The following is a 22,269-nucleotide window of genomic DNA, read 5'->3' as shown; positions in this document are numbered from 1 at the left end:
GTTCTGTGCTTTTAAAAAAAATCTAAAAAAAAAAAAGAAAAAAGATTGCTATTGTAATAATAACATTTGCGTTGCAGATGATATTTTTTGCTGGTTGCTGTTGAAAGCAGCTGACAGAAAATCTTAGAGATGTGGCACTCTAGGGAAGACGAGGCTTAGAGAATAGATGCTATATCTGGTCTCCTATTTTAGTGTCTCAGAAGGATAAAATTTCTGACTATTTCTTTAATTATAATAGATTTCAGTCTGTGTTTGAATCTAATTTTGAGAGTTCCTAGCAGTAAGTTTCTTTTCCTGCCATCATTGGTTAATGCATTAATGCACTGATGGTGCCTGACTTACAGATCCTGATTAGAACCGATGCACAGAACAGACTTGCAGAGCTAATAACGTCTGAATCCATACCACAGACTTGGGTATCTAGATGGAAGAGAAATGAGTTAATTTTTCAGGCAGCACTGTCCAAGAGTAACTGTTTTGGAGTCTTCTAGTTAGTTGCTGTTGAGACTTAAAGCTCCCTTCCAAGTAGAAGAACTAATGTTCCTCTCAGCACCTCTTACCTACTATGGCTGATTGCTTAGAGTGTGCCAAAAAGTTCTGGGCTTGCATAAGAAATGCAAAGGCTCTTATTTCTGTGAGTTGCTACAGCTCCCATGGCTTGAAATATGTCAGCAGTCTTACCTTGATCATTAATCTATATACATATGAAAGTTGTGGCACACAAAAGGCTTTCCCCGTAGGATAACCATATGTGTCCATACATTTATATCTAAGTTGGATGGATTAATACATAAGTTGTTTCAAAGGGGAAGAATTGTCATGGCCTAGGTGCTGCTGCAGTGTTTCCCCTGGCTGTCCCAAGGCTATCCAACGCACAGCACGGGGTGCCAGTGGGGAGTTTCTCTCTGCTTGTCCCCAAGGCAGCTGCAGTCCCAAAGGGGCCATTACAGACACCAAGAGCAAAGGTCTTCACAGGTGGGGACTAAGCCCCTCACAGCCACTCATTTGCTCCCCTGCAGTGGGATGGGGGAGAGAATTGGAAGGGTAAAAGCACAAAAGCTCGTGAGTTAAGATTTAATAGATAGGGCAAAAGCTGCAAGCGCAAGCAAAGCAAAACAAGGAATTAATTCATTACTACCCATCGGCAGGCAGGTGTTCAAGCAATCCCCAGGAAAGCAGAGCTTCACGGCCCTGCTTCACGGCCCTGCTTGGGTGACTTGGGAAGAGTAATGCTAGTACTCTGAAAGCTCCCCTTTCCTCCTTCTTCCCCCAGCTTTTACTGCTAAGCACAATGTCATATGGTCTGGGATATCCCTTTGGTCAGTTGTCATCAGCTGTCCCGGTTGTGTCCCCTCCCGACTTCTTTTGCCTGCTTGATGGCAGGGCAGTGTGAGAAACAGGACACTGTGCAAGCATCGCTCAGCAGTAGCTAAAGCATCCCTGTGTTACCAGCACCGCTTTGGTCACAAATCCAAAACACAGCACCATGCAAGCTATTATGGAGAAAATTAACTCCGTTCCAACCAAAACCAGTACACTTAGGAAAGGATGGTTTATCGCAGAAACAGCCTGCCCTAGTTTTTGTGCCGTATTTAGGTATCCATTCATTAAAATGTAATATTTGTAGTTAAGAGTATTTTGTACAAACCTGGTGGGAGCAGAAAATACACAGCCCAAAAATAAACTTTAGTTAGTTGTTGGCAATGGCAACACCAACCGCTCAAAACCAAACAAACCACAGAATTGCTATTGTGAAGAGCTTGAAGCCAGAAGTGTTTCCTACAGAAGCATCAGCCAAATAGCCGCTACCTTGTGTTCTTAGTCTGTAGCCCAGCTCTCTTTTGTCCTTTGTCTTATTTAGCTACAGGAAAATAATTGAAGGAATGAGTCCCCATTCTCCACTTCTATTGACACTCTATTTTTCCCTTTCTTCAACAAAATAATCTTTTTCTGAATAAGTACAAGGCTTCTAGGTCACCTGTCCCTTCAGGGATAGACAGAAGACTCATTTTGATGTGGAAACTAATATTGGGCATAAAAGAAAATGTCCATTAGTTGTCAGCAGTATATGTACATTTAAAAATAGTTAGTAGATTGCTACAGTCATGTCATGTGTCCTGATGCAGTGCAGGGAAACGTATACGCTGTTGCACAACGTGCATAAAAGAAATTTTGTGCAAGAGTTACATTTAAATTACAACCCTGTATTGTGTCATGGTTTCAGTCAAATTTACCAAAACCAGAATGACAGATGCCCCCTTCCCCCCACCCCCCCACCCCCCAAAAGAAAAACAGAGAGGAGAGAAAGAGATAAGGAGATTTAGAAGTTTAGAATGAACTAAACTACTTTAATGAAGTATTAATATTAAAAGTTTTTTTTTTTTAAAAAAAAGGAAATAATGAGAGAGCTACAGTATATGCAAAACCGTATCAAGCTCCCAGGATGACGTCACTGGCAGGCACTGGGGAAGTCCCAAACTGGACTCAGTGACGGATGGGAACTGGATTCCAGCTCTGGAGTCAGGAACACATGGATTGGGATCAAAGGCAGATGAACAGACAGAGTCCTCTTCACATGTTGGCCATTGAAGAAAGAGGGCTGACCCTTTGATCCCTCAGCTTTTATACTGAGTGTGGGGCAGATGGGATGGAATACCCCTGTTGGTCAGGTTTGGGTCACCTGTCTTGTCTGCTCCTCCCCACAGGTGGGACCCCTCTGTGCTTTTTCCGTTTCCAACCCTCCAATGAGGCAAATAACGAATTTAGCTGACCCTGGTTGTTATAGCAATAAGTATAAGCAAGGCCCTCTCTGCATACCGTTCCTTGGCATGAAGTACAAACATTGGTTTTATCTCTCTGAGAATGAGCAGTTTTCTCCACAATATGCTGTTAATTTCAGAGAGTTAGAAGAGGCCTAGCTAAGATGTAAAATTACTGAACAGAAAACTGGTTCTGTTTTACCTCAAACTAGGACATGTTGTTAAGCTTGTGAATCCTCACTTCTCTCTCACTGAATTGCATGCTGTATCTTACACTCTCACGGAACAAGGCAGGTTAAGGGGGAGCTTCGTGGGAAGTAAGCAAGAGATGAGGAGCAACATCCTCAAGAAGAGCATGCTGGGAATCAGGAGACCTTTCCTCTTTTCAGTCCTTTGCCAGGGACCTGCTAGGCCAATTTAAGCATCTTAATGTTTCGGGTTTTCTCTTTGTTTAAAACTGAACCAGAATGCTGCAAAGCATGTGTACGATAGTGTAGAGGTCTGCAAAGCACTGTGAAGTTTAAACAGTAATTTTTTAATGTAATAATAACCTAAAAATATTACTGGGGTGCAGGTTTGTTAAATGCTCTTTTTTATTCTGTTTGGAAAAACTGTAAGCTTCTAGTTTGTACGTTAAGACTTCAGTAAGGCACTTAAGCACACATTTGAAATTAAGCATGTGCATTAGTCCTTTTCTGAATACTCAGAGCTATTAATTAGGGCTTGTAGCAAGACTGATTGTCTAAAGTATGAATAGAATGTACTTGGGGGGGACCCTGCTTTTCAAGCACATGCATATCCTGTTGGTAGAAATTAATAAATATTAATTTATAACAAACAAACATAACAAACCTCCAGTTAGTCATGCACTAGTGCGACCTTCCATCTCTTGAGTCTCCCTCTTCCCTTGCTAAGCACAGCACTAAAGTAGGTTATGATCAATATGGTTAGTGCAGTAAGTGAATGTAATGGTGCTAATGAGCCATTTGTTTATAATGACCAGGTTCTCCAGCCCTGCCCAGCAACATGGTATATTTTGGAAGCTCTCAGGATGATGAGGATGAAGAAGAGGAGGAGGAGGAGACAGAGGACACAAAAACAGCCACAAACAATGCTTCATCATCATGCCAGTCAACCCCCAGGAAAGGAAAAACGCATAAACATGTACCAAATGGGCAAGGTAGGTCCCAAATAGTGCTGTTCTCCTGCACTACTTAGTAAAGAAATTTATGAGTTGAATGTGCTTAATCCTTTTCCATCCTTCTGGATCTGAGTGAGAAAGGATACAGGCAATAATGAGAAAAGAGTGAGATGCAGAGTTAGCATCTTCTGTTTTAACCTGTTTCTTCTGACAATCTGAACTCTGTGGCAGAACTATAATTGCAGGGCTGGGATTATATTTTTATATATATATATACACACACACTCTGGAGTTATATACATACACACTATATATACATATATATACACAGTATATAACTAGAGTTATATACTGGAGTTACATACACACACACGTATGTATATATGGGTAGACACAGTCACTCTGGCTTTTTTTGAGACTGATGTTTAATCTAGAATTATTTTATTTTATTAAAGTTAAATATAAGCATTCATAAGTGATATCAAAATGTGTGACAGGGCAACACTTAATTTCTCACATGCAATATTGATACCACAATTGCAGTAGGTGGAGATACTGCATTTATGTTGTTGATTGAAAGATTTTATGGAGGAAGCTTTTTCAAGTCAGTTTTTTCTTTGTAAATCAACAAAAGCTGCATTCATTACACAGTATTTCTGTCACAATGACCTTGTGCCATATCTTGATAAATGGATCTGTGTATGTTGCAATATCACCTAGTGTAAAATGGAAGACCTAAAAGCCACACTGAAGATTTTCTGAGCCTGCTATTACAATGCTCCACTGCCAAAGTTTTGTGTGATGTGGTTCTCTTTCCAGCAAGAGCTCTTGTATCATAACAATTCTGTGCCCTCTTGGCCTGACATAATTTCAAAATGGAGCCTGTGCTCTCCATTCACTTCCTCAGTATTAGTTTACCACAAAAATCTTTCCTTCTGGTGACTGCCCGTTCAGCTCTCCTCCTCTTAGTAGGAGGACTGAGAGAAAAATCTCTCTACAGTGAACTTTTTGAGAGATGGTTATGACCTGCACCTGCTTTTTTCTTTTTTTTTTTTTTGTTCTTTCATGCCGTTCTGCTGTGAAGAAGAGATTAGTACATCCCAATTACTTCACTGTGCTCGTCCTCACCTCTGCCTTTCAAAAGGGATTTTTCTATAAAGGGTGCTCTTGTTACATATACCAAAATTATTTTTCATGACTATGTCTGAATCTGTTTTTTATTGCACACCCAACCTCAAAATCTCTCTTTTTGTGAATGATTTGTGGAGAAGTGCAAGGGGACGTTGTGCCTAATAGCATTTCAACTGTCAACTGTGAGCAGGAGCTTTAAAGCTGTAAAAGCCGTGGGTCAAAACTTGGCACTTTGGATTGATTTCTAAATACCCGCCCGCCCCCCCCATAACAGGCACAAAACTCTACATGTGGCAAATGAGATTGCATGTAACAGAACTGCTACCTTAAAGTTTTAAATGTGATACATCATTTCAAAAGGCGCCGATCGTGTTCCTTGAGAATGTCCCAGATGGCAGCCACTTTGAAATTAGCTTAAAACCATGAGACACCTGAAATCTTAATTAGGGGTAAGTAAAGGCAAACTTAATGAGCCATCTAATGGCTTCATAATCTTTATCAATATAGATCAGAGTGAGCATAAATGAAGCTGCTGCTTTAATAGACCTGCAAAAGACCTTTATAAAATACATAGGAGACAATGTGAGATGTTTTGACAAAGGTGATGAAACAGGAATTCCCAGAGAAGATGGCTTCTTCTTCTTCGTCATTGTCTTTTTTTTTTTTTTTAAATAATTAAAATTTCCTTACCCAGGGGTATTCCCATTTTTCAGTGTCTGTTATTTCAGTTGACAGCCAATAGTATTTTTGTTTCCTGTGAATAAAGTAGGTTCTGGTTCATGGGTGTCTGTTTTAAATGAGACCACACACAAAGGCAGACCAGGGACGGGTGCAGCAAATGAACTTAATCTAGCGTGAGAGTCTACTTTTAATGAATTAAAGTCTTTTGTTTTTAATATACAATGTGTAGTCAAGCACTTTGGACCTGAAAATGCTAAGCATTTGCTATGACATACAACAACAAAGGTTCAGAGCTTGATTAATGTCATTAGACAGTGTCAAATGATTGCCTTGTACTAAATGGCGGCCAGAACAACTTTCCTGGGTGAAGTAATTTGTCAATATCCTCTTCTCACACCAATATGGGGCATTATTAGGGTTGCACACGAAAACTATTTGTTGTAACCTAGCCTGTTGAGCCACCTTTTGGACAGCTAACTCAATTGAAAATGCCTAAGTATGAATTAGCAGCACATACAACACGTGGCATAGCTTGCTGCGTGAATAGAAGTAATTAGCTCAACTGACTTGTTGCCTTCCAACCTCACTGCTTACCTACATATATTTAAAGCATCAGATTGTTGTGTGTAACTGTGCCTTTTCATTAGTACTTCTGATGTGCTGCATACACTCCTCCTTTCTTAGCACTTCTGATGGGCTGCACACATATCCAACTGCTAGAAAGCAAAGTAAAAAGTCTGACAGGAGAAGCGTTTATTCCCCCATGTTCATGGGAGTGTGGAAAAGGGATATGTAGCAATGTGCAAGTCTTTCCTTCATGCAATATCTTAGTGCAGGCAGTGATAGTCTTGTGGTTAAACCGTTTTCCAAGATGTTGCTGTGGTTGGCACAAGGGAAAATGGTAGAGCCGTGCTCTTAAAAAACTGGTTTCGTGTCATTGCCAAACTTCAGCTAATTAGGCCGGATCTGACACGTATTAAGATAAGTTAGCAGCAGATAAAGTCTTGGATGTCATTGGTGGTGCTTTGTGCCTTGGTTAGAAATTTTTATTAGTTCTGTGTAGATACCTCTCACGTTGTGTGGGATGTTCTGTGTGTATCTCTTCCCATTACTGTCTTTTCCAGCGTGCTTAAACTTACAGTGAACAATTCTAAGAGAAGATACTGTCTAAAGACTTTTCAGTTTTTGTTTGCAAGAGAACTGTTTTCTTGTAATGTAGAGTAAAATGTGTGGGTGGTTCTTACTTGCTAATGGATTAAGGTATGATGTCACAGTACATGTCATAGATAATTCAGGTCAGAGAAGACCCTGGGACCTTATCTAGTCTTACCTCTTCTGCAAAATACCATTCATAACTTTTCTGACAAATTCAGCAATAAAATTGGCAGAGGTTTGTGCTTTTTATTATATATGTCTTTTGAGGAGGTGGAGATTTGAGAAGCTTTCTGAAACTTGATACGGAATTTTGGTCCTAATCAGAATGATTTTAATTGAGTTAGGATTTATAGCAGGGTTAAGATAGTGAAAGGCCAGAAACTAATCAACTGAATCACTTGCTCTCCATATAGCTACTGACTTCAAACAGATATTTTATCAGCTAAGAAATCATATGAACATTTAGTTGGAATAGAGAAATTCCTCTTGCTGTTCCAGTCAAGGATTTCATCTTCTTAAAGCACATAGTTCCCTTTTAACTTCAGACCTTCTAAGTAAGTTTGCGGTGAATTTCAAAATTAACGTGTGTAAAACTAGAGATGATGTGGTGCTGCATATTGCAGCAGATAGAGCAGAGGTTCGGATGACTGCCTTGTAATTGCAGGCCTGTTAATGACCCTTTTGAGCATGGGTGTAGGAACCCCGTAATTCTCGGTGTTTAGATCCAGAACACCCAGCCCCGGGACGCCTGCGTGCTCCTCAGATGGATATGCTTATTTTCCAGCTTGCATTTTGTACGCATCTCAAATGACCATCAGTCTATTGGAGGCTATTACACGGCTTTGAACACAAGGAATTTGGTGGTAGAAGCCAGGCAGGAGCATTGGCTTAAACAATGTGTTTTTTCTTCAGTGTAGCTGCCAGGTGTGGAGGGAAACTTCTCAACCACAGCCTGGATGACAGGGCGTCTTGCCAACATGGAGGAGGAGATGGGAGAGACATTGATCTATTAGAAAATTGACCTTATGCAAAGGGAGGAGGGCATCAGTCATCAGCTGCTGTGGGCTGATGTGCAGGGAAAGCAGGTTCTCCGTGAGCGAGCTGTACTCCGCTTCCCTGGGGGACAGGGAGGTACCGAGTCTCAATTACATCTCCCCGCTGCTCGGAGGAAATTCCAAGTTGTAGGTAAGAGGGTAGGCTTAGGTCTCTGTTTCTTTAAAACTAATTCTTTGAATTCCTCATGACTAAATAAATCCTACTTTGATTTCATTCTGTGGCACAATGGAAGGTTTTCTCTGCAGGTTTTCTCCTGAAGGAAAATGTTTGCAGGTGCCAAGTGTTTGGTTAGGCAGGCTGGGATAGGGAGCTGGAAGATGCATTTGGGGAGTTGTTGGGTTATCGGTCCCATCACAAGAGCAAAAGGGGATAGGCGTTGCTCTACTTGAAAGGGCTTGTGGACTGGAAAAGGGCCTCAGGAGGAGCAGCATACACAGATACAGTTGCGTAGACAACTTTGAGAGTGCACGCAGCGTCTACAGTTCCTCTAAGAGGGTTGGCTAATTTTCTCAAGAGGGATGATTGTGGGATTAGATATTTCTTTTCTTTGAATGCAGCAGTTCAAAGGTGGAGAGAAGTGCACATCTGGGCCAGCATACCTGGGAATCTCATGTTTGTCTTTGGATGCCTGAGATGGACAATTAAGTTCTAATTTACATTTAGGAAAACGGAGTTAGCCATCGTTATTTGTAACCAGACTTCTTTATGAAGGAAAGTCTTGTTTCCTCAGCTGGAGTAAACCAGCTCCAGTGTGTCAGAAGACCTACTGGCTCAGAAACGGTTACTACTCCGTGCTGTGTTTTGTTGACATGGTCAGATAAAAACTGCTCTGCATGCCTTTTGCCTGAAATGAGCAGGAGAGAAAATTGTGCAGACGCCTTCTTTTTTTCTTTTTTTTTTCTTGGGGCTCAAATTTCAAAACAGATCTGGCAGTAGTGCGTAGTAAGCAGGCATCACTAGAAATACTATACTCTGCTTTAGTGCTGTCTTCCTCGCTTACCAGAAACACAGATGAATGTTTCGCCTCTCAGTTTGCAATGGATAATTTAGCAGAGTAATTTCCTTACATGTGTAGTAACAAAGATGATGCAGGAAAAGACCATAGATAGCTTTATAGCTTTTTTTTTTCTTTTTTTTTCTTATTTCAGGATATAGTTCAATGCAGTGTTTGTATATCTTGGGCTTAAATGACATATCTTTTACATACATTACTGTTTGAGTATGTTGGGAGAAAATTCTAATTTGTGGTTGCAATTCTTTATTTAGTCTTGCTTTTAACTAAATTTGATTTTTGTGGGTGGGTATATAAGGCAGAATCTAGGCTTATGCATCTTTTTAGTAAAATTAATCCTGAAGAGAGGTAAACATCTAAAAGAAAAATATTTTTTGCACCCAGCTAAAATGCAGAATGAGAAAATTTCAGGCAGTGCTACAATAGTTAATGGGTAGGCAATTATTTTGATGATTTACAGCCTTTTGTTGAAATACCATGGAACCAGTAATTGTTGCAATAAACATTTTTGCACATTTAATTTTTCTGCAAAAATATGTAACATGAAAATTACCCGTTTTGTGGTAATTTACATATTTAAATATGCAAATCAGGCACAACACATTTGGGGATTTGCGGTTTTTCAGTAGCTAGATGTATGACCTGTGGAGAAGAATAGGGGAGCTGGAAGTCGCTCAAAAACATTGAATTGTTATCCTGGTGAGAGACTCGTGATAACAGATAGACACTTCTTGTATGGACTTGCTGCTTAGCAAGTGACCCTTTTCATGTTGTTTGTGTCGTAATGGTTAGGTGAGAGTAATGAATTTGTGCTAAGACAAGACACTCGGTATTGAATTTTTGCAAATAGTGGCATGGTGCCTCATATCAATAACAGTGGCCCAGTGTATTTCTGTACATGTAGGCTTTTGAGCTGTGTTATTGATAGCGTCAAAAAGAAATTCAGTGTTATCTGCCACGGTTCTCCTGTTTTGACTTCTGTAGCTATTGAAGTTTTGTTGCAGAGTTGTCCACTGACAGATTGCATAGCATTGGATGAGGGCTGGAGAAGTGCGGGAACAGTGGTACCACACGTTTTCATACGATGTTGTGGTGTCCTTTTCTCCAGAAATACACCTTTGCCACTGACCCCAAGTAGGTAGATCACATTGGGGGGCTCCAGAAGACAGCTTCTATCTCTGGAAATGGTTTATAGAAGTCTGAACATACCCAACACTTCAGGAAAACAATCGGCAGTATTAAAATACTCTGTTTTATGGAAGTAGGTCATTGTTTTAGTTCCTCTGGGAGGAGAAAAGAATTATTGCCTAGGTCCTTTAAGGCAGTTTGAGAGCCACATAAATGTTTTCACAGTGACTTAAAACTGAATTAAAGCCAGAGCAAGAATGTTTTTGTACAGTAACGGATATTTAATGCCAGAAAGTTGATTAATATTACATCTCTTCCCAAACATGATCTATGTAACAACATGAGGTTTGCATTGGAATAGCTGGCTCGGGTTCACAACATTGGCAAGGCTCCCTTTTCGCCTTCTAAAAACAAAACTTCTCCCTTTCACTCTTATCTTCCCTCTTTGTTTTGGATAGTTTTATGAATGTGCAATTACTCGCTTTAATGCGGCACAGTCTCTGCAACATGTGGCATATGTGTACATGTATGGACCGTGCATTTACCTTCCAGGCACTGTTGCAAAGCAAAAGGGTTCATACATCAGTACTCTGATAACAGAGTCCCCCCCCTTATTTCAAGTATAAAGCATACCTGGTGCAGGAATAAACTCCAGGAGGGCCTGGGAGAGAAAGCTTTGCCCCTGGAGTCAGCTGTTGGCTGAACCCAGTCCAGTAATTCTGCTGCTTACACAATGAAAGCCTGATTATTGTACATATTATAAATTGGCTTCTGAATGGCCGGCTGGATGTATTCTATAAAATATTTGTGTGCAAATTCATTTGTAGGAATACTTCAGAAAATTGCTGAAAACACAATAAACGTTTATAGCTCGCTTCAGTGACAATTTTGTAGTAAATGCTTAGTTACTCTGTAGTAATTGAGCACATCTATGGCTTTACTTGATCAAACATTTTTTTAAGCCATTATCATAGCTGCACCTAGTATATGCACAATTTGCACAGTTGCATTGGTTTGCCTAGGGATTCTTTATCACAGTTTCAAATGAGATACCCCAAAATCCCTCTATGGGATCCTGGGTGAATATTGGTGCCCAGGGTCCAGTTCCCCCGATGCAGAGCACTGTGATGCATCCATTTGGGATCATGCCTGCCATAAGGTTTTGCTCTGCTGCCATAAATTGTATCAGTGGTTTAAAAACACCCAGTGCTTGTGAGTTTTGAATGTAGTGGTTCGGTTTCTTTGCATTTGATCATCACTGCTAACCAAAAGACCCACAAGTATTTCACTCTGGGACTCTTATTGTTTCAGCTTAATAATAATAATAATTGCTTTGGAGGACGTGGCATTTTGAGAACAAGCATTCAGATAGACATGGATAAAAGGATATCCATTTATTCTATTTGAAGTGTGTGAACACTAATAATTTACTTGCACTTTCAATTATTTGTTGGTAGTGCTTTTACCTTTAACTGAAAGCTGTTCTGGAAATATTAAACTGATTAAGGTAGCATAAAATAATCAAAATTCAAGATTACAAAAGAGTTCTGCTTTAATAATGTGAGTTTCACCACTCATGTGGATTGGGCTTTTTTTCTGTCTTTCTGATTTCTAATGAAGTAATTGCTTCAAGGATGAAACTTTATTGACTACTCTTTCACGAGGAAAAAAATAACAGGGAGCAGAATGTTGGATATTGTACATGTCAGAGTTATCTCTAGGCTGGGAGATTGCAGCTGGGACATGTCTACATCTGGGCTTAGTAAAGCATAAGGGAAACCTTTTCTGCTTTTCTGAATGCCTCAGAAATATTGAAGAGCTGGCAGACATGAAGGAGAATACAATTTGCTGCATAAAAAGACACAAAAGGCTTACTAATCATTTTACTGTTGAATCAGATTTGGTCTGAGTAATATTTAATGCAGAGTTTTGGGTTTATTGTTTTCTTTCCTTTGAGAAGTGAGTGTTTCAGTCTTATTATCAAGTATTCTTCGATGAGATTTCTTGAGGGGCTTTTTGGTCCTTCCTGGTGATTTCATCTTTTCACTGAACTATCTTACTAGTTATTTGGGCCAGAGTTTAGTCCTGTATTGAACTTTCTAAGTCTAAATAACTTCTAAAACTTTTTACTCAGATGGAAGCAAAATCATAGTCCAGTGGACATTTCTCCCCTTCCCCCCAGGCCCTTTTAAATGCTTGGTTTGTGATAGTGTTTTGTAATTAACCAAGCTAATGTTTTCATACTTGTTCACATAATATATCTGTGGATTTTACAGAACTTATTATTGCAGAACGGTTTTTATACCTATTTAGCTGGATATAAAAATATTCTAGGTGTTGAAAGAAATAAACACTGTTTTTTATAGAAAGTGATACCATCTACTGTTTAACTAGAGACAGCCTGACTAGGACTGTTTTGCATCTACATCTCTCCCTTTTTATTGTGTTTTCAGGCTTTAAGCTTTTTAAGCTTTTCCTGTGAGACTGAACATTTTTTTTCTCTCCCATTTCTCTCTTCCCCCTTTCAAGAATCTTACAAATTAAGACAAAAGATAATTACTCAGAGGGTAAAACTGGCAGGGTTCCCACGACACTTAAAATTAATGAGCTGTTGCATATAAAATATACCTTGTCTCATGTTCGCTGGGTTGGGTATTTTTTTTTTTGGTGAACCATAAAAGTGCACAATTTGGCTTTTTGGCTGTGTTTTCTGTTTTAGTAATTTTTGGTTTATAAAGTGGCAACTGAATTAGAAAACTAATCTCTCTGACTTAACGTTTCCGTATGAGCAGGTCAGTACATACAAGTTGTTCCCACCAAAGGAAAATATCCCTCGCAGTGATGAAATACATATTAACAAAGCTGCCATCGGTTGTTTGTGCTATGTCTTATTAAAAATAAATAGTCGTGCTTCATGCATCTACAGCGCCTTCCATCTGATGTGAGAACTCCTTACAAAGGAGGACAAATGTATTGTCGTGAACTCCCCGAGAGGGGTTGGCAATTATTATCAGTTCCATCACTGGAAATGAGACATGGAGGTTACGCGGCTTTCGCTGAAATCGCTGAGAAATCCTTGGCTGGCTGGGGCAGCGCCAGTTGCTCCTGAGCTCAGGAGTGACGGAGCCACGGGGGAATTTGCGGTGACTTCACTGCCAATGGCTTTTCTCTCATTCTTACTCAATTTATGGAAGGGGGAAGGAAGAGAGAAGGAAAAGCAATTGCAATTTTTTATTTTTCACATAATCTGCTTCAGCACTTTTCACCGACTGAATGTAAGTGACCTGAATAACAAATTTGTCAGTATCTTCCTGGAGTTTCAGCTTTTGGAGGTGCAGTGGGTAGATAGCTGGTTGGGAAGGTTTGGAGGTACGTGTCTACTCAAAAGCAGGTTAGATGCCCCTCTTCTGTCCAGCAGGATTGTTGGTTGGTTATTTTTACTACTATTACTGCTGCTGCTACTGTAATACTATAGGACATCTGTAGAGAAAGCTAAGCTTCACAATTTAGATAAAAAGTTATGTATCCAAGGTATATCATGTTTAGTGATGAAGGCTTTAATTTCACAAGAAAACAATAACTTAATTCATTTAGCTAATATTCTCAAACAGATGGTGTGTGTTGTGTGTAATAAACATGATTTTTAGATAGTTGTACCATTAAGTATTTATGAATTTTCTTACCTGCACCCTTTCCTAAACTATGGCAAAAAAGGCAGGGGTAAAAACCAAGAGTAGATGAGTAGAGAAGGCAGGAGGGTACTTGCCATTGTGGGTGTTGGATCACGAGCTTCACGGACCTCTGTCAAGTGCTTCACTGAAGAGCGTGCAGCACTGACATAAATTCACCACATTTTTTGTTAACAAACAGAGAAATGTGACATGGAGTTTTTTTTAACCTTAGCTTTTCATGTGCCCTGACAACAAAAGAGCAGTGACTGTTCTTAAATAAATTCAGCTGAGGGACAGGAGCAAAACTTGCTGAGATACACTTGCATACGTTTGCATAATATTTATTGTATGAAAAATATGGTTTCTGTTCTGTGCTTTATCCCTTCACTTCAGCAGAAGGCTAGAGCGCTCAGCATAGGTCCCAGCATTACTTTATATGACACATTCCAAAATGGTTTTAGTATTTTCCTTTCTTTGCAGAAGTACCTTTTTCTGTTTGCAGCTTGTCTGCTATAGGCAAACTGCTGTCAGTTTGGTTCAGCAGTTTGGATACTGATGAAAACAAAACATGCTTTTTTCATGGAATGTTTCCTTTCTTTTACATTAATGTAAAAAAAAAAAAAAATCCTTTTTCTGTTCAGGTTATGTTTAGAATTCCATCGCTGTAACAGCAAAAAGTTAATTAAAGCTGTCATAAATAAAAATCAAATTGATAAGTCTAAATTTAGGTCAATCAAAACAGTAAGAGACCTTGTATGTTTTAATTTGGATATTGAAGATAAATGTGTGTTAACAAGCAAAGGAAATCTGTTCATATAAAAAATATGCAAAATAGTGCTTCTATTTCTGTATTGATTTTACTTTAGATATAAGACGACAGTCACTAAATATCCAACACTGACAGTAGAGGAGGCTGGGTTGTATTGAATGAAGAATTTGGTCTTGTATGTTTTTGTGGGGATTTTTTTCTCCTTTTTTTTTTTTTTCCCCCTAAATAGTCTGATTTTCTCTCTTCTCAGTTTTCAATGGGTCCAGCAAATCATCGAAGGAGAAAGAACCTGCTCAGAAACACAAAAGCAAAGAGGCCACACCAGGGAAGGAGAGGAACAGCGAACATAAGGCTGAGAGCCGAAAAGACCAGGCTGCTGCTAATCACCATCCTACTACAAACACTGGCTCCTCTACGAAAGGGCTCACCGCTAACAACCACCACACTCTTCATAGATCGGCTCAGGACTTAAGGAAACAGGTAATGAATTGTACTCTACTGTGGACACATAAGGAATGCAGACTTCTAAGGTGCTAGCTCCATTTTTCCACTGCCTGGCGTAGAGTGAACACGGCAATCCTTAAAAGCATGCTCTGGAGACAGCAGGGAGTTAATTTTCAGTGAAAGAAAGAGAAAGAGAGAAAGAAGGAAAAAAGAAAAGTGATACATACATGGGAAGTCAGTATGATAAAGCATGCTTTACAACCCTGTCTTGATATTATCCAGTGTATACATATGAAAGAGTAAAGTTCACATTGCTATTTATTAAACCTTTCTGACTGGCCCTCTTGTTGGCCCCTCTGCTGACAGTGCCAAGGCTGCCAGCACGTGGAAAAATGAACTCCTTTTGTGTACGGCTGATCTGCTCGGGTTATCTTAGAGGCTCACTGGCATTGTAGAGAAGCTGACGTTACGCTCAGGTATCTTGTATTGCATGTGGGCAACACAAACCTTGGAGTCCAGGAAAAATGTTTTTCCCGATGCATAAAGAAGGTGCTTTAGCATATTGCCTCCTTCACAGTGGACGTACCAGGTGGGGAGAAATTCAGACTTTTATGTTACTTGAATGAAAACTAGCAAAAAAATTCAGTAAGGTATGTCTCAGCCTGACTTGTATTTGGGTGTGGAAGTTTAGCAGACCAGTCTTTTGGTGCGTGTGACTGGCATTTGGGCAGGATGCATCTCCATTTATTTTTGATGATTGGATCAAAGGGATCCTAAAATAGCAAGTGTCAAATAAGTTTTTTATAAAAGACTTTCAAAATCCTTTGTCAGTGTCCGTATTCAGTCTGGGCCTTGGTTAGAAGGGTACCTGCACTAGGTTAATGCAGTACAGAAAGAAATCTTGCTGCACGTCTGCCTTTTTTCTTTTTTCTTTTTTTTCTTTTCTTCTCCGCTCCCCCCCCCCCCCCCCAGTGGTTAATTCTCAACAGCCTAACTAGAGACATTCTTTATTTGCTGGCGTCTAAAGATTTTTCTTCTGAGTTGGCTGGGACTTCATTTGAGCTGGAATGCCCATCTTACAGGGCTATGAAGGCCTTAAATGGCATCTCTCAGTCATAGGTTGGGAAATTAAAAATGGCAAAAAGAAAAACAGTGGTGCTTTTGCTGAGGAAATCTTGCATGCCCTGTGGTGTTTAGCTTCTCCTGAAATGCCTCCACTGGATTTGTATTACCTTCTAAATCAAATTGGAGATCCTGAAGGCTATCTACAGTATATTTCTCTGTACCTCTGTAAGACTTCCATTCTTTATACCCCCATGGCAATTTTTGATTATCTAGTCATCAGCTTGGATGCTTGCCACCTTTTGCATCCTTTAGACTTTCTTTTTTGTGACTACCGGCATCCCGTGGTCCTTGCTGTGACATGCTCTGCCATGAGCTCTTAATGTTGAAAAAGTTTTCCAAAGTGCAAGATGCACTTCATACTTAATTATTTTAACTCACTGGAACACTTGTGTGAAATGCTTTACAGTTGTATCATAAAAGTATGAATGGTTAAAAATCTTGTGAAAATAAACTGCCGTCACTTGTGAAGGTAGCTCTGAGAAGGGAAAAGACAGGTGTAGAAGAATTTTGTCCACCATCCAAGGGGGTTTTGCTTCGTAGAGTATTATGTGTTTTCAGTCATGCTACGCAAAATGGAGAGAAATTCTAAAGCAGTGCAGCACAACAAACAGTCATGCCACATAGACACCTCACACAGCGTGGCCCTCAAGCTCCAGAAAATAAGGGGGCTGTAAATTGAGATGATGATCTTTTTTTTTTTTTTCTTTCTTTTAAAAAAAAGATTAGGCATTTAAATACAATAAGTACATAAGTAATTTCTTACCAATTTTAATGAAAATGTGGTTGTAACTAATTAAAGGTGGATTATCCATTTTACTGACAGAAAGACTTAGCTTTGTGCAAAACCTTAGAGTTACCTGTGACCTTGCTAAAGTTCCTGCCCTTGTCCTGAGTCTTTGTTGGCATTTTCGGTATTTTCCAAAAGGAGAGTTGTTTTCCCAGGATGCCAGCCACATGTTTTCTGTCTTCCAATATGTTTTTGCTCCTTGTTCATGTGGATTTACGTGGTTTATTTATATCTGTGGTTTTGGTTTTTTCAGTCTTACAGAAAATAAAGACAGAACACTAGAAATTACCTGAGATTTTCTTTTTTCCTCTCGTTCTTTCTTTCCTTTTCTGGTGTGCACTTGCACTTGTCACGTGTTCCCTCTCTCTCTTTCTTCCTCCCTTGCTATCTTCCCCAATCCCCTACTTCAAAGGGGTTGTGGGCAAAGGAAATGTAGTTCAATGGGGCCCTCTCTTGGCCTAATATGGTAATTTAGCTCTGCAAAAATATCAACACAGAAGTATTTTTATGAATGAATTCGAGATCAGTTGCATACCTTGAATTTGTTTGGGACCAAAACTGTTGTTGGTGTTGCTAATGTTGCTGTTATTACTGTGGTTGTTATCTAACAAGTTGTTTGTTGGCTTTGTGTGTGAGTATATGTGTGTATGTGTCTGGAGGATGGATCCTAGGTGCTTTGCAGAGGTGTGTTTTCAAACCAGTTCAAATCCAACAAACACATTGCTGCAAGACTATGTGCTGGTCCCATTTGCCTTTTAAAAGATAAAAAAAAATTAAAATCTATCAAACCATCTTTTACTGCAAGGCAAGTGTTCAGTAAAGTGGAGAAAAGAGTGGTCTGAAGACAAATACATGTCAGCAAACCTAGAAGAAAGCTGAAAAGCAAAGATAAGATTATTCGTATCCCTAGTTTCACCTTTATCTCAAGACTTTGAGTCATGTAAGGCTAATGTCAATCACTTTGTTACTATTTGAATTAAATTGACTTCTTTCTTATGTGCTCAGTGTAAGCACTGCCTCGGGATGGAGCTGTGGCATAGACCCCCATTTGGTGAACCTGCGCACCTGGCAGTGTGGCCAATTTTTTAGGCTGACTCTGTGTGTGTATGTTTGGTTTGGGGGGAGACATATCAACAGTAGAAAGGTAAGAAAATGCCTACCACAATTTCTTGTTTCTTTTGGTTCCAATCATCTGATGGGTCCTCAGAGACAAGTACAGACCAGGAACATGTAGGTGATAACCAACCAGCCAGAATTTCACATTTGTCAATGTGAAATCCTGAATCCACCTGTTGCTTTGATGGTGGGCTATGACCACGTTGTTTGTTCCACTTGTTTCCAGCTGGAAGACATTTGTTGCAGCCTGTTCCTGTTAGAAGCGTGGTCTGTTCTGGTCTATATATTACTGCTGTATCTTAAACATTATGCTGTCCTCTCTGAAAACATTCAAGATATCTGCGGGCATTTGGGGAGGGAAGAGGGAGAAGTATTTGTCGTGTCTGCTCTAGAAAGATGATGGTCCTGAGGAAGTTTTCAGCAGTGTTTCTTTCTTGTGGGGTCTCCTTAGTTAGCAGCCAGAAAGAAGTTAATTCCTTATAGTATTCTCAAAGCCAAGTGTTCTCTACTTCAGGACCTGTGTGTCGTTGGAATAATGTCACTAAGTTTGAATAAAAACTTAAAATAGTGTGCTTATAGTCCAGGATTGGAGGTTAGATAGCAGAATCCTATGTACCTCTTCAGTTCAAGATTTGGCCCTGAGAGATCTAAGCTTTCATTGTGTGGAGGTATTCTAACAACTCTAAGCAGTTGTGATAAGTTGCTGTTTCCTTAATTAATTCAGTTTCCAGAGGTTTGTATCTTGGCAGTTTTAAATTCTGGCCTAAAGCTGGTGGTGCTGATAGCATGTTTTCCTTTGAAGAGGAGGAGCCGTGAGGATCCTGCCTTTCTCTGTGATCACTTTCTCCCTGACTGTGTTTTGTTCTCAGCCCTATGTCACCATCTCTTGCTGAAGGAGAGCCCTTCAGGCTTCTGTTCACAACTTCTTAAAAAAAATTCATAGGAAGACTGGACTGACAAGGTACCTCCATACAGGCAGACTACTCACCCTGCTCACAGTCTTGACTGTGCCTGACAGCACAGCAATACAGCTATGGCCTCCTTGAAACCTTCTGGAAAACCTCCCATAGAGGAGACTCCACAACATCCATTGACAGCTTCTTCCAGCATTTTCCTTTTCTACTCATTAGAAAGTTTTCCTAGATGTGCCTCAGATCATCTTTGCACACAATTAAAGGTCTTTTCCCCCGGCTTTTCACAGTGGACATGGAAAGACCATTTACTGTCTTCTTTCAGAGGCGCTCCTTGTGCATTGGAAGACCATTACAGAATTGTCCCTTAGTATCTCTTTCAGACTAAACAAGCCCAGCTTCCTTGGCTTTTCTGTAAAGATTGTATTTTTGAAATATCAGATCACTTTGTGCTCTTCTAGACTTGCTCTACTGTCTAAATTTTCTCACAACATGGGCCAAATGCTGGATCCAGCCCTCCATAGGAAGCCTGTGCTCCCGTCCCGTGTTTTCAGCATTCTTAGTAATAGGTCTCAGAAGGAGATTTGTGTGCTTTGTACCACCGTCATGTTTTGCAGCTCTAAGTGGTCCCCAAATGTTATTTCTCCCCTACATGTATTTGACTTGTCTTTCCTAAAAACAGCACTTCCTCTTATTGTAGAAATGTTCTGAAAGAAGTTTTTCAAGATTACCTTTGATTTTTGACCTTGTCTCCAGAGCCCCTTCCAGGTGTGTGTCACTAGCAAATTTTACAATAATCCAAGTTACTGATTTAAGTACTTGGTAGAACCAAGGCCAAGACAAGTCCCTTCAGAAAGTCACCTGAAATGCCCTCTCAGGATGGCAGTGAACTATGACAATGATGACTTATCTTGAGGATGACTTTCTTTAATCCCTTGTGAAGCCACTTTAGAGTAATTATATCTAGGACGTGTCTCAGGATCTTGTTTGATGGAACGTCATGTGGGACAGTGACTGGAGCCCTACTGAAGCAGAGGTGCTTCTTTGCCTGCTCAGCCAGGTGTCTGTCAGAAGATGATTAACTTAGCTTTATGTGCTATTTTGGCAAAACTATGGGTGGTTGTAGGGTTTTTTGGGGTGGGATGTTTAATTTTTTTTTTTAACACTATTTTATTTATCATTTGTGTGTTTACAAATTAACTGTTTGATGATTTGTTCCTGAATGATTTTAGGGTTTGAAGTTAGGTAGATGCCTGCCCTCATCTTCTCTCCAAGAGCCATGCTCTAAGTCATCTAGGTACTCTTTAGCTTGCTGGGGTTGCCTTCCTAGCTCTTTTGCTGAAATTGGTTATGTTATATACCTGGTAAGTATTCAGTCAGTGGTACTTTTGGTGAAAGCTAATGCAAAAGAAGCACAAACGCTTTAGCCAAACTGTTGCATTTGTTTTCCATCCTTGTGTGGTGGTTGATCTTTGCTGTTCTTTGTCATCTTTGTATTTTTAAGGTGTTCATAATTTTTTTTCTGTTTCATTTTATGTCCCTTGCTAACTGAAGGGACTTTTGCTCCTTGGCTTTTCTCATTTACTCATGCAAGCTTTTTCTGGCCCTACGTGGTTGCCCTTAGTCGCATACTTGTGTTTCAACCTTTTACTGTGATTATTTTCTAACTTACCAGTCATTAGAAAACTGTGAACAGGCTTAATGGCTTGTGCTTTGTGCCACTCCTCTGAGTGGGAATTGCTTTGGTTTGGGTTTTTTGCAGGTGGGTTGTTTTTTTTTGTTGAGTTTTTTTTTTTTTTTTTAAGACAGTTGTCCTTTCTGTACTATTGTCACATCTTAGAATTGAAAACTCATTTCATGATCACTGTCACCCAGATTCCCCTCCCCTCCCAGTTCTCAATCAATTCGTCCCTATTAGTCTAGATGAAATCTGTAATCAATGTTCCTGGCTATTTATAAAGCCGGAGATGTTCAATGCTTGTTCTGACTACTGCAGGCAGGAGGCAATGTCTCAGCAGTTCTCTACGTGTGTCTGGCCTGTGGCGTGAAACAGTTCTGCAGAAGTCAAACACAGGCCACCATTTCAAATGCAGAGTGCTGCCTAAATTTCAAGGGAAGTGGGTAAATGCAACTCTGTTAGCAAGTGTTTGCTTTCAAGATGATATCTCATACTTCTTTGGAAAGCTTAAGGTAAAAACTCATATTATCAGTTAACTGGATTTTCCTAAAGTGTTTCTACCTGGGAAGCACAGGAAGAACAAGAATATGGGTGGGTTTTAAAAGGGTGTTACTCCTGCTTCAGCTTCTGGGGCACAGAGGAGAAAAAACAAAAGCATGGTAAATGCGTTGATACACATACGTGTCTGTGTGTACACAGAATCCCCAGGTTCCAGTTCCTCTTCCCCAAGTCATTTAATGCAAGACCAGAGCATGATCTTTTCAGTCTCTATTTGATCCTTATTTTATGAAATTTTATGCCTACTTTAAAGTGACTACAATTCTTGCATTTATTTGAGAGAAGCTGCTGTGGTTACTAATTTGGCAAGTATTTTTGAAAATCCACAGGAAGGTATTATAACTTTGAAGGAATGGTGTTATTCATCTGAGCACTGATTGTACTGTATGCTTTTACTTCGAGCACTTTTATCAATATTCCTGGTTTTTGGATGTGTTTTTCTGCATTCACAGTAGTTTAAGGAGGTGAAAAAACTATGTTTAATCTGTTTAAATGCTAGAATTTGTTTGAGGTTCAAACTTGAACTTCACTTTCTTAGTAGCAGAGCTTAGCCTTGGCAGTGCTGACCCATGCCAATTCCCTTAGAAGCTGAGGGTTGCTTTTGGTGCTTAACCTGTCTTATAGTTAAAATACAAATTTTAGTTTCATAGCTGGGTTTAAGCGTCTTACAGAAAGCAGTGGAGTCCAGCAATTCTAGATTAATAGCCCATTAGTCATGAATGTGATGTAATAAAATGTGTCAGCAAAACTGCCCAGATATCAAACTTTAAAAAAATGCATTGAACTACTGTATACATTTTTATTTCAAATTAATGATTTCAGCAACAAGATACCTCCCCAGATTTAATATGTATGACAGACTTGATCCTTCATGGCTGTCCTGATCTGTTGGGTGCATAATGTGTTGAATATCTCTTTTTTTATATGTATGTATGTACAGACAGGAGGCTGGTTTTAGTCTCAGTGTGTGGTTTTTTTGTAAAATGCACCCATTCCAGTTAGGGTAGGTAGTATATGGTGGCTAGTTTGTCTGCTAAGAAGTAGAGAACTCTGTGTGTGCTTAAGGGAAGTTGGGTGGGAGAGAGAGAGTGTCTGAGGGCCAGAAAAGGAGATAATGAAAGTATTAGTTTGTAAATCAGACTAGCTG

At 39.7% G+C, this 22,269-nt stretch overlaps 1 protein-coding gene across 1 annotated transcript in view; it reads left to right on the top strand.

Moving 5' to 3' along the window:
- Positions 1-22,269, top strand: part of JARID2 (jumonji and AT-rich interaction domain containing 2) — a 224,916-nt gene that overhangs the window by 171,486 nt on the left and 31,161 nt on the right. Inside the window, exons 5-6 of the mRNA XM_074146241.1 lie at positions 3,763-3,939; positions 14,754-14,983. Coding sequence (XP_074002342.1) covers positions 3,763-3,939; positions 14,754-14,983 — 407 coding nt within the window. The remainder of the gene's footprint in view (positions 1-3,762; positions 3,940-14,753; positions 14,984-22,269) is intronic.

This window comes from Numenius arquata, chromosome 4 (assembly GCF_964106895.1).
Source record: "Numenius arquata chromosome 4, bNumArq3.hap1.1, whole genome shotgun sequence".
In the NCBI taxonomy this organism is placed as follows: Eukaryota; Metazoa; Chordata; class Aves; order Charadriiformes; family Scolopacidae; genus Numenius; species Numenius arquata.
Note: the sequence above shows the minus strand (reverse complement) of the source record. Positions and strands in the feature narration are given on the sequence as shown.